This window comes from Balaenoptera musculus, chromosome 20 (genome assembly GCF_009873245.2).
Source record: "Balaenoptera musculus isolate JJ_BM4_2016_0621 chromosome 20, mBalMus1.pri.v3, whole genome shotgun sequence".
Taxonomy (NCBI): domain Eukaryota; kingdom Metazoa; phylum Chordata; class Mammalia; order Artiodactyla; family Balaenopteridae; genus Balaenoptera; species Balaenoptera musculus.
In genome coordinates, this window is record NC_045804.1 from 47,093,182 (window position 1) to 47,105,661 (window position 12,480).

At 55.2% G+C, this 12,480-nt stretch overlaps 1 protein-coding gene across 11 annotated transcripts in view; it reads left to right on the forward strand.

The window, feature by feature from the left end:
* SGSM2 (small G protein signaling modulator 2) overlaps positions 1-12,480 on the forward strand; it is a 45,964-nt gene that overhangs the window by 26,313 nt on the left and 7,171 nt on the right. For 3 of the 11 annotated variants that reach the window (XR_005017780.1, XR_005017781.1, XR_005017783.1), the window contains 12 exons: positions 1,330-1,483; positions 2,246-2,310; positions 2,423-2,568; positions 3,085-3,213; positions 3,462-3,644; positions 5,303-5,683; positions 5,922-6,046; positions 6,480-6,562; positions 6,726-6,835; positions 7,256-7,352; positions 7,840-8,007; positions 8,215-8,276. Coding sequence is in view for 4 of the 11 variants with exons in the window: in XM_036836789.1 (XP_036692684.1) it covers positions 1,330-1,483; positions 2,246-2,310; positions 2,423-2,568; positions 3,085-3,213; positions 3,462-3,644; positions 5,303-5,683; positions 5,922-6,046; positions 6,480-6,562; positions 6,726-6,835; positions 7,256-7,352; positions 7,840-8,007; positions 8,215-8,303 (1,730 nt within the window). In the remaining 7 variants the exon portion in view is untranslated. Of the gene's footprint in view, positions 1-1,329; positions 1,484-2,245; positions 2,311-2,422; positions 2,569-3,084; positions 3,214-3,461; positions 3,645-5,302; positions 5,684-5,921; positions 6,047-6,479; positions 6,563-6,725; positions 6,836-7,255; positions 7,353-7,839; positions 8,008-8,195; positions 9,812-12,480 lie in introns of those variants that run through there. The other 8 variants (XM_036836789.1, XM_036836792.1, XR_005017782.1 and 5 more) reach the window with 6 other exon arrangements.

The window sequence follows — 12,480 nt, forward strand, 5'->3', positions numbered from 1 at the left end:
CTCCTGGTGGAGCTGAAGGGCCAGATATTTATAAAAATCCCAGCCGTGGGTCTGGGAAGAGAGCCCTGGGGCCAAGACAGGGCAGCCCCTGAGGGGACTGGAGGGGGTCAGCTCAGCCCTCCCCACCAAGGCACACCCAGAGCTGGAGTCTGGCTCCCACAAAACCCAGGCCTAGGTCTGCTCCAGACTCATAGCAGGCCAGGGCCCAGGCCATAATTCGCAGAAAAGAACTACTGCTTGAAAGAAGTCTATCACACACACAGCTCTCTCTCTCTCTCTTTTCTTGTCTTCTTCATTCTTCTCTTTCTCTCCCTCCTTCCTGGCGTCATCTCCTGGCCCTTTCACTTTCTGCCCTCACTTTGCTTCATCTTTGTGGCTCACTGGATCTGCCAGAGTCCCCCACGAGCAGTGCCTGCCCCACGTGGGCCTTCGAAGCTCTCAAGGGTCTTGAGTTCTGATTCAGACTAGCTGGGCCAGCTGAGGAGGCTTGGTCTGCTGTGGTGTAAAATTGTCCAAGGAGCTGTCTTCTGAGGCTGCACCGGGCACATTCTTCTGGATGGTGGAACTGCGTGCCCAGCTGCCACCCTCATCCCCACAGTGGCCTGGCAGCCCTGGAAACTTTGCCCTTCCTGCCAGTTCACCTGTGTGTTTGCAGGAGGCCACCATGCAGTGCAGTCAGGCTAGGCAAGGATGGAGAACTCACCCACTGCTGCGAACTTGGGGGCACCTGGCCTGGGCAGGGAGCACTGCTCCTCCTTAGCCACTGGCTGCCAGGTCTAGAACCCTCAGGGGGATGAGGTCTGTGGACCAGGACTGGTGGCTCAGGGGTCCTTCAGGGGTTTTGATCAGTGGACGCTCCTGGCATGGGAAGGTTCAAAGTTTGCAATGTTCCAGGCACCTTTCTGCACATCCCAGAGTTTGCCCAAGAGGACCAGGCTGAATCCTGGAAGGCCAAGCCAGCTGGCAGCATTTCAGAGAGCTCAGGCTTTTCTTGTTCCTTCTTTTTTTCTCCTCCCTCTAGAAAAACAAGTGTCTGTTCCATTGCTTATAGCAAGATGGAGAGAATAGACACAATCATCCATGACTCAGTGAAAGTATCTTACCGCATTCAGAAAGACTAGGTGGAGGCTGGGAAGTATCAGGCGCCCTCTCTCTCCACCACTTCCAACTCTGGGCTCTGGACCCTGGGCCAGGCAGGCACCACCCCTGTGGTTTTCCACCAAAGGGTGACTTCATGCTGCAGCTCTGGGCACAGAGGTGGGCATGCTGCAGGGTACTTGGGGGAGGAGACCTGCCGGGCCCTGACCATGGCCCCCTTCCTGCCCTCAGATGCTGGTGACATGATCGAGATGCAGGGCTTTGGACCCAGCCTGCCAGCCTGGCACCTGGAGCCCCTGTGCAGCCAGGGCTCCTCCTGCCTCTCCTACTCCACCAGCAGCTCCCCATACGTACCCCCCAGCCACTGCAGCTGTGTCCCCGACCGGTGAGTGGGTGTGTCCATCCATGTGTATGTGTCAGTCTGTCCTTTGGGGCTGTGTCACTTGCCTGAAGGGTGATCTCTAGTTGGACACACCTGGGTTCGAATTTCATTTCTGCTCCCCATGTGACTTTGTCAAGTTGCTGAGTCTCTCTGAGCTTCTCCATTTCTGAGCCTCAGTTTCCTCATCTGTAAGATGGGGATAATAACCCCTTCTCCCTAAGGTACTTGTGAGGACTGAATGAGGTATATACCCACGTGAGTGCCCAGAGCTGTGCCTGGCACAGAGCAAGTGCTCAGTACCTGGAGCTCCCCTTTCCAAGGTGGACCTGGATCCTGCCGTCAGGCTGCCGTCTGAGGACACTCAGCAGGTATCTGGGCATCTGCCACGTGCCAGGAACAGTGTGTGAATGGCACTTGTGTGAGGGTCATGTGCCCACACTTGATGCTTGCTGATGGCTTTTTCACCAGTAACTTCATTTTTCTACCTGTTGCACCTGTTGACCCTCAGATGGCCCTCTCCATTTTCACATGAGGAAACCAAGATCCACTAACATGAAGTTAGTTGCCCAAGATCCCCTGGGTGGTTGGGGGCCAGGCTGGGCCCCCAGCAGCTCTACCCAAGGTAGCTGGCAGGGCGAGGGAGCCCTTGACATGCTTCTGGGTTGTAGATCCTGCTCCCTGCACCACCTGCCCTCTGAGCCAGAAGGTCCTTCCTTCTCACTCTTCCCTCCAGAGGAACAGCCCTGAGTCAGGTTGATTCCACAGGTTGCCCCTCAGGCTGCTGTGTGAGAGCATGAAGAGGCAGATCGTGTCCCGGGCCTTCTATGGCTGTGAGTGTGGGGTGAGGTGGGGCCGCAGGGGGTGGGAGCAGGGGCAGGGGGAGGCACCGGGACAGAGGGTCACGGCCTCCCGGCTCCCCCCCTCCCCTCTCCCCCCCGACAGGGCTGGCATACTGCCGCCACCTGTCCACGGTGCGGACCCACCTGTCAGCGCTGGTGCATCACAACATCATCCCACCCGCCCAGCCACCGGGGGCCTCGGGGCGCCTCACCAAGGACGTGTGGAGCAAGTATCAAAAGGACGAAAAGGTGCACGCTCTGGGGTGCCAGGGACCGAGGCTGGCTCGAGGGGCTGGGGGCCAGCAGGGAGAGCAGACCAGCCTGCTCTGTGAGTGGCCTTCACAGACCACATGGGCGTTCAGGTAAAAGGTGGTCCAGGGTCAGAGGTGAGAGGCCAGGACTGATGGCCTTGGAGTGCCTGGGTCAAGGTAGAGTCTCACAACTAGGCCTGTGGGTTTCCACAGGAAGGGGACTGGACAGGAAGTCCGTTCTGCTTCTGCATTACTCCACAACCTTGAGGAAATCTCCTCATCTCTCTGGGCTCCTTTTCTGCCCTGGAAGGAAGCAGGGTTGAAGCAGATCTGCATCCAGCTCTAGTCTGGGGGCAGGGAGGATGTGACGGTCCCAAAGCCGGGTGTGCCTGGGTTTCAGCAGAGTGACCAAACGAATTACTGTCCCCAGCCCCAGCTCTCAGGGCATGGGGTCGCCGAGCTGGGCTGCAGAGACTGCAGGGGCTGCATAGTCTTTCCTCCCTGGGTCCCTCAGAACTACAAGGAGCTGGAGCTGCTGCGGCAAGTTTACTATGGCGGCGTGGAGCATGAGATCCGCAAGGACGTCTGGCCATTTCTGCTTGGCCACTACAAGTTCGGCATGAACAGGAAGGAGATGGAGCAGGTGAGGGGAGCCTGTTCCCCATGGGGATAGGGAGATGGGGACCCAGGCCATGGGAACCAGGGAGGGGGGGCCTCAGAAACCTCAGCCTCTTCCCAGCCAGAAACAGGGCAGAGGAAGATGTTAGCAGGGTGGCCCCACTGTCTTCACCCCGAGGCCCGACCCTAGTCTCCAGCTGTCCCAGGAGGACAGCTGCAGAGGAGGGCGTGGTGCACCCCTCCCGCCATGGTCACGCTGTGGTCTGAGTACAGGTGGACACAGTGGTGGCAGCGAGGTACCAGCGGGTGTTGGCGGAGTGGAAGGCCTGCGAGGTGGTGGTGAGGCAGCGGGAGCGGGAGGCTCACCCAGCTACGCTCACCAAGTTCTCCTCAGGCAGCAGCATCGACAGCCACGTGCAGCGCCTCATCCACCGAGACTCCACCATCAGCAATGACGTGAGCCCGACGGGACCTGGGGGCCGGGGGCGGGGCCACCAGCGCTCTAGGCCTGACCTCTAGTGTTCGCTGGCAGTGGAGCCCTGGAGAACGGCTTAGTGTGTCTGTGTCTCATTTTCTTCCACTGAGAAATGGGATGACAGTCCCCTGCTGCCCACTTCTCTGGGTGTTGCAGGAATAAAATGACACGGCGTGCTGTGTTCTGTTCTAGCGCACTGGCAGAGGAGGATAAATTCATGGGGAATTAGGGAGGCTCTCCCTCTTTGTAGAGAGACCTGAAGGCTAGGACTGGGCCTCCCTAGGTTCTAGTCCTAGGTCCACTAGTGACAAGATGAGTGACTTCTCTTCCCATCTCTGGGCCTCAGTGCCCCCTCTCAGCTCTACTGTCCTCTGATTGCAGAAGCTTCCGCAAGAGCTGTTGGCCAGAGACCAGGGGAGCACTTAACAGCAGTCCCACCTTATAGAGTTGACTATGCAAAACCAGTTCACAGCCTGTGTGGTTCTTCTGGCCTCACCCCTGACTTTTAGGTGAACATCAAGTCCCAAACTATGGCTGCTGGGCCCAACCAGAACTAATAAGTTTCAGTTTTCAGGACATTGTTTCCTTAACTTATGTTTTTTCTTTAAAATAGCCTCTTTAGATAGTGTATATTCTTGTTACTTTACTCCTTACTAATACTAACAGAGAATTCAAGTTGGAGCAAGACTTAAAGAAATGTAACTACCAAGGCACACTCTCCTTTCCATGGGCTTTGTTCTTAATCCCCTATTTGTGAACACAGACTCTTTCTGCTTTGGGTTTTGTAAAATCCTGAGTCTGTACCAGTGCCCCAGCTGCTTAGCTTATGGACTCAAGTAGCCTTTCTCACTGGCACTATTCTGAGGCTCTGAATTGCCTCAGAATCATGGCCGTACCTGACACTAACCCAACAATGCTTCATGCTTCTTGCCCAAAGTGAAAAGTCTTTTTAAGCATTCCCTTCCCTTCATAGTCCAAACAGAAAAACAAAACGAAACAAAACTGTATGTATATGTCTCTTCTTTTCCCTGTGACTTATCTGTGGGAGTGTGGACTGTTTCAATCAGTAGAATATGTTTTTTTTCACTTCTTACCTCTCCTCAGTTTGTCTGCAGCTAATATAACTGATTAGGTACTTGCTAGAGAGGTTTCCTGCCTTGTACAGAACATTCAGTACTGAAAATAAGGAAGAACTTATTTTTCCTAACACCTCCAGTCTGCTGCATCCATACACTGCCCCAGAGGCCACACCAAAGACACTATGGAAGCTGTCCTGACCCGAGGCAGCCTCATGACTTCTGTGTGTGTAGAGTGACACTTAACGCTGGCCATCGAGTGTCCAGGCCTCCGGTTCCCCTTCTTCCCTGCAGCAGCCGCAGGAAGCGCTTCACACTTTTTCTCACCAGTGTGAGACCAGATGGGGCTGGAGACGGTGTTTTCATGTTTTCCTGGAGCCTGGTCAGCTGGGTCAAAGAGGGCACTTGGCCCCCGGGGGAGGCAGTGCTAGAGGCCATGGGGTGGGAGTGGGGGTGTGAGGAGACTTCTCCATCCCTCTCAGTTCTGACCCAGGAAGGAGATGCTGAGCTGAGGGACGGTGCTGGAGTGCAGGTGTGAGCCCCGCCATCTTCGCCCCCACCAGGTGTTTGTCTCTGTGGATGACCTGGAGCCTCCAAGGCCCCTGGGCCCCGAAGATCCCAGACCAGAGCCTGAGCAGGGGGCGGGGGCCGGGCCCACTGGCACCACCATGGTGGAGCAACAGTCGGTGGAGTTCGACTCTCCAGACTCAGGACTGCCTTCCTCCCGCAATTACTCCGTGGCCTCGGGCATCCAGTCGAGCACAGATGAGGGCCAGAGCATGGGCTTTGAGGAGGAGGACGGCGGTGGGGAGGAAGGCTCTGACGGGCTGGTCCCTGCAGCCCAGGTCTCCAAGCCTCAGGCCCCCAGCCAGGAGAAGGCCTCGCGGGCTGGCGAGCTGGAGGCTGGGGAGGAGCTCGCCGCCGTGTGTGCTGCTGCCTACGCTGTATGTGGTCGTTCCCCAGGCACTGCTCTCAGCGGCCCCAGAGGCTGCGGATAGGGGCTGGTGGGCTGGAGGGTGGGGTGGCCTTGACTGTCCTGGAGGGAGGCACTGCGCCCATCTCTCAGCAACCCCAGAGGACTCTGTTCTCTGAGTCCCTTGGTTCCCTGCCTTTGCTGCCTTCCTTTGTTCGGGCATCACCTCCAGCCCCCAACTCACCCCTGAGGGCCCTCCGCTCCTCCAGATGGAATTACTGGACACCGTGGCCTTAAATTTGCACCGCATAGACAAGGATGTGCAGCGATGTGACCGCAACTACTGGTACTTCACACCCCCCAACCTCGAGCGGCTCAGAGACATCATGTGCAGGTGCCACTGTGGGGCTGGGCTCGGGGGGAGGCAGGGACCCTGCTCCGTGAAAGGTTAGGCCCAGCAGCGCCCTGCTGCCCTGCCCTGTCCCCGACTCACGCTCGGCTCCCTCTGTCTGCTGTGCCCCCCACCCCACTCCCTCGTCATTCTCGAGGTCTTTCAGATCTCAGCTCTGGCCATGCTTCTCCAGGAAGCCTTAGAGGACCCCCACCCAGCATGTCAGGTGGTGATGGCCTGTCCAGTCTCTCTCCCTGAGCCCCTGAGGGCCTCGAGGACAGTGGCTATGGGTTGTTCGCCGTTGTGCTCCAGTGCTTTAGGGTCGCAGGAAGTCTGACCTCTGGGGAGCAGGCTGCTCTAGGGGCCGTCTCCCCAGGAGTTCCTGAGGGGCGGGGAGGATGGCGCACACCCACAGTGACTCTCCCTGGCGTTTCAGCTACGTGTGGGAGCACTTGGACGTGGGCTACGTGCAGGGCATGTGTGACCTGCTGGCGCCTCTCCTGGTTGTCCTCGACAATGGTGAGGAGGGGGTGTTGGGATTGGGCCTGGGCTGACCCGAGCTGGAGAAAGGAAAAGGCGACGGCATGTCTTCATGGGTGGGCATGTGAGCCAGCCCTGTCCCCCTGCGGAGTGAGGCTTTGGGGTCTCCTGCCTTGCCGGCCTCACGCCCACCTCCCCACAGACCAGCTGGCCTACAGCTGTTTCAGCCACCTCATGAAGAGGATGAGCCAGAACTTCCCCAACGGGGGTGCCATGGACGCCCACTTTGCCAACATGCGCTCTCTCATCCAGGTGAGGCCGGCAGCAGCCCCGGGGCAAGTGACCGGGCAGCGTTGGGCTTGTTCATCATCCACGGGGAGGCCGGGGAACGCTCCCAAAATGTTTTTTACGTATAAGCTTAGTTTCTTTCATTAAAAAAAAAACCCACCATTTTCAACCTTACAAATTGAGGAGGAGTGTCAGTGTGCAAACGCTTATGCTCATGAAAGTTCTGGCGCGTAGAGCGGTTGATGATGAAATCACCCAGAATATGGCATCATTCCAAAGAGTACATCCCAGAGAGACAGGTGGGGCTGCAGAGTGCAGCCTGGACGGGAGGGGCGGGAGCAGCTGCCAGGCGGCCAGGGAGGCACCGCGGAGGGGCCTGGGGGGCAGGGCGCTGGGGAGAGGCAGCACCGGTTCAGTCTGGCTCCCGTTCTCCACTCAAACCAGATCCTGGACTCAGAGCTGTTTGAACTGATGCATCAGAATGGAGACTACACCCACTTCTACTTCTGTTACCGCTGGTTCCTGCTGGATTTTAAGAGAGGTAAGAGGCGGGCTGGAGAGTGGGCCTGGGGTCAGGGGCGGTGGGAGATCCCTCTTCCCCGAAGTCAGTGGTTCTCAACCCACACTGTATTTTAGAGCCCCCTGAGGAGCCCTGGGCCCCACCCAGCCCCAGACTTCCTAAGTGTGGTGATTTTAAAAGCCATTAGGTGAGTCCACAGTGCAGCTAGGGTTGAAAATCACCCAAAGGCAATGGTTTTCAGAACTGTTTTCGAACCAAATCTTCCCGAGCACCAAGGCCTATAAAAGGCTGCTCTAGTGCGACGTGGCCTCTGCAGGAGGCCAGTGTACAGGAACTAGAAGGGAGAAGGTTGGGGCCTTGGCCTGGGGCACGGAACTGCTCTCCTGGAGCAGCTCCTGTGGTGGAGAGAGTCCCAGGACTCCGGCCCCTGGAGCGCTGTCTCGGCACGAGGCTCTGTCCAGAGGCCTGTGGACAGCCAGGCCCAGCCTCAGCTCCTCGCTGTCCCCAGAGCTGCCGTATGAGGATGTGTTTGCTGTGTGGGAGGTGATCTGGGCAGCCCGGCACATCTCCTCGGAGCACTTTGTCCTGTTCATCGCCCTGGCCCTGGTGGAGGCCTACCGAGAGATCATCCGTGACAACAACATGGACTTCACTGACATCATCAAGTTCTTCAACGGTAGGAGCCCTTGGCCATGCCAGCTGCCTCAGCAGGGGCGTGGGGGCCTCCACTCCTGGCCTGCACAGGGTTTGGGGGGCCCTCGGGAATACTGGCCCCTGCCCCGTAAGCAAATGTCGGGAGTCCAGGTGGAAACGGAGCAGGGTGGGCAGTCCCAGGGCTCCTCCCAGACTGCTGCCCCCGCTCAGTTATCCATGTTTCTCCCAGAGCGGGCTGAGCATCACGACGCCCAGGAGATCCTGCGGATCGCCCGGGACCTCGTCCACAAGGTGCAGATGCTCATAGAGAACAAGTGAGGGCTGTGGCCAGGGGGCAGCAGCCCGCCAGAGCCTGGGCTCCGGGCCCCTTTGGTCCCACAGAGGGAGGTGCAGGGGCGGCACAGCCAAGACTGCCCCAGCCCCCAGCCGACCCACCTGCCCAACTGTATTCCTAACAAAGCGCTTGTGAGCCTGGGATCGGACTCCGGGCAGTGCTGGCCCTTCAGGGCGAGTCAGGGGCCAGGATGCCCTCAGGTCAGGACCGGGAAGGGAGGGGTCAGCCTCAGGGAATGGCTGCCTTGGGGGACACTTACCCTGCTCCCCTCTCAAACACCTGGGGATAGTCCCACTGCCACTGGCAGCCCCAGCCTGGACAGCTCCCCGTGGCCTCTCCTGGGGCCCTGTGGAGTTAGGAGGGCTGTAGTTGCCTGGACCCTACCTGGGTGGGTCAAGGGGACTCTGTGCTGTATCTCTTCTGAGCGTCCCCCTGCAGGCCCAGTGCATGTGCACGCACCAACCCCAGTTAGAGCAGCCAGAACGGCTGCCAGTTTGGGTGTGTGCCCTGGGTGCAGGAGACCTGGGCTGCATTCCAGGCCCTCCCCTGAGACTGCGGGACAGCCCAACAACATGGGCCCTGGGTGGGAGCAACCCACCTCAGCAGCACTGCCACTGCCTTTGGCCACCCAAGGTGACCCCATGCACCCCCCCCTCAGCCTATACAGTGCACCCATGTGTATCTGTACAGTCTCACTCTTACCACCCTGCTCTTGCTTTATGCATTAGATGCATCCCCCAAAACTGTGTATCAGTGATGCTTTTGCCAGCAGAATGACCTGGAATGTGGCAGAAGCACTTGCTCTCCAGGCTGATTCTTTAGGGAGGCAATCCTGTCATGGTCTCCTCTCAGGGACGGGCTCCAGAGCTTGGGGCAGCCCATTGCCTATCCCAGGCATCTGCTGAGTCCCTGAGGTGGAGGGGAGGGTGCTTGGATCTCCCCAGCTTGTCCTTGGTGAGAAGCAAGGCTAGCTCTTCCTTCCACATGCTTCTCAGGATGCCGAGGACGCTAGGGACCCACAAACCCCCTTAGAGGAGCCTCACTCATGGAGGTGCTAGGAAGGGCCCAGCTCCTGACCCCAGGCCTAGTCACACTGCTTGCTCTGTCATCCCCACTTCCCATCCCATCAATACATGCAGGATAGGCCTTGTTCTGGGGCCAGGAGGCCACTCTGCCACAGGGGTTGGGCCTGTCCAGCTATCACTAAGGTCTGGAGACTTCCTGCATTTGAGAAACATGAGAAAGGGCCCAGCCACCCCTCTGCATCCAGCACAGTCTCCCCAGCCCAGCCCTGCCCCGGGCACTGCACCACCTGTTTGGAGGCCAGCCTGCCCCATTGCCCACCCACCAGGTGAGTCCTTGGCCTCCACCAAGCACAGTGGCCGTTGTGTGCCTGCCTTAGTGACTCAGTGGTTTTTTTGAGGAGCAGAGTGTGTATGTTTTTTGGCTCAGAAACTATACTCTTCAATGTAACAGACCAATAAACACAGCATTTGGCAATGCTTGAAGCTCTGGTGGCTACTTGTGGGCTGGCACTGGACCGTCAGTGACAGTTTATGTTGGGGAATTCTGTAAGCTCCGGATTGAGCGGTAAAGAGGGCCAGCCCCACAAGGCAAGGATGGTGAAAAGAGAGAACCAAAGTTTCCAGAAGAGAGGGGCCTTGGCTGTGGAATGGTCCAGGGTGATAGCCAGACTCTAAGTACCTAGAGAGAGCCCTTGGGGGGACCTTGCCCCAGAGCCAGTAGTCCTATCTCAGACTGACCAATGGCCTCTCCAGCCTCTGGATGGCATGTAGGTCCCTGCCCCGCCCCTTTCCAGACTTTCTGTCCTCCGAGCTGGAGCTTGATTGGGAACCTACAAGACCTCCCGGCCTCTCTGGCCTTGGCTTCTGCCCATTGAGCACTGTCTTTGAGATGCCTGCTTCAGGCAGGAGTGTGGAGGGTGTAGTGGCAGGAGAGGTCAAACTCACTGAGGCATGGAGAGTGCTGGACTCAAATAGCAGGTTCCCATCTGCCTTCTCCCACCTCAGAGGGCCACTGCCCCATCAGACATAGTTCCAGATAGAGGGCTGCAGTCACCAGCATGTTGTTTGGTGTAGAGGACACTAGCTTTCTGGGCATTAGGGCCTGCTGTCAACTCACTCAGAGCTGCCCAGGCAAGGAAACCAGTTGACACCAGGAATCCTGTGGCCAGGACCTTATAAGCCCCTCAAGGGAACTCCTCTCCACCCTCTAGCTGACCCTGTAGCCTGGAGTAATCAATCAGAATTCCCTCCGCTGTAACATCTATTCATGATGAAAACTCTTACCGAAGTGGGTATAGAGGGAACATATCTCAACATAGTAAAAGCTATTTATGACAAACCCATAGCCAACATAATACTCAACGGTGAAAAGCTGAAAGCCTTCCTGCTAAAATCTGGAAAAAAGGATGCCCACTCTCACCTATTCTATTCAACACAGTATTGGAAGTCCTAGCCACAGCAATCAGACAAGAAAAAGAAATAAAAAAGTATCCAAATTGGAAAGGAAGAGGTAAAATTGTCAGTATATGCAGATAACATGATAACTATATAGAGAAAACCCTAAAGACTCCACACAAAAACTACTAGAACTGATGAACAGAAAGCCTGAAATAAACCCACACACCTACGGCCAATTAGTCTTCAATAAAGGAGGCAAGAGAATGGAGAAAAGACAGTCTCTTCAGCAAGTGGTGTTGGGAAAGCAGGACAGCTGCATGAAAATCAATGAAGTTAGAACACTCCTTCACACCACACACAAAAATAAACTCCAAATGGCTTCAAGACTTAAATATAAGACATGACACCATAAAACTCCTAAAAGAGAACACAGGCAAAACATTCTCTGACATAAATCATACCAATGTTTTCTTAGGTCAGTCTCCCAAGGCAATAGAAATAAAAGCAAAATAAACAAATGGGACTTAATCAAACTTATAAACTTTTATACAGAAAAGGAAACCACAAACAAAACAAGAAGATAACCTACGGACTGGGAGAAAGTATTTGCAAATGATGTGACCAACACAGACTTAATCTTCAAAATATACAAACAGCTCATACAACTCAACAACAAAAAAAACAACCCAATCGAAAAATGGGCAGAAGACCTAAATAGGCATTTCTCCAAAGAAGACATACAGATGGCCAATAGGCACATGAAAAGATGCTTAACATCGCTAATTATAAGGCAAACGCAAATCAAAACCACAATGAGGTATCACCTCACACAGGTCAGAATGGCCCTCGTTAAAAAGTCTACGGTCCAATGCTGGACAGGGTGTGGAGAAAAGGGAACCCTCCTATGCTGTTGGTGGGAATGTAATTGGTGCCGCCACTATGGAAAACAGTATGGAGGTTCCTCAAAAAACTAAAAATAGAGTTGCCATATGATCCAGCAATCCCACTCCTGGGCATATATCCAAAGAAAACTCTAATTTGAAAAGATACATGCACTCCAATGTTCATAGCAGCACTTATTCACAATAGCCAAGACATGGAAGCAACCTAAATGTCCACCAACAGATGAATGGATAAATAAAAGGTGGTACATATATACAATGGAATACTACTCAGCCATTTAAAAAAATAATGCCATTTGCAGCAACATGGATGGACCTAGAGATTATCATACTAAGTGAAGTCAGACATAGACAAATACCATGTGATATCACTTATACATGGAATCTAAAATTTGATACCAAAACAGACTCACATAGACAACAAACTCATGGTTACCAAAGGGGAAAGGGGGGTGGGGGAGGGATAAATTAGGAGTTTGGGATTAGCAGATACAAACTACTATATACAAAAATAAACAGCAAGGGACTTCCCTGGTGGCGCAGTGGTTAAGAATCCGCCTGCCAATGCAGGGGACATGGGTTCAACCCCTGGCCGGGAAGATCCCAAGTGCTGCGGAGCAACTAAGCCCGTGAGCTGCAACTACTGAGACTGCGTTCTAGAGCCCCTGCTCTGCAACAAGAGAAGCCAACGCAATGAGAAGCCTGCGCACCACAACAAAGAGTAGCCCCCACTCGCCACAACTAGAGAAAGCCTGCGCACAGCAACGAAGACCCAACGCAGCCAAAAAATAAAAAATAAAATAAATAAAATAAAAAAATAAACAGCAAGGTCCTAC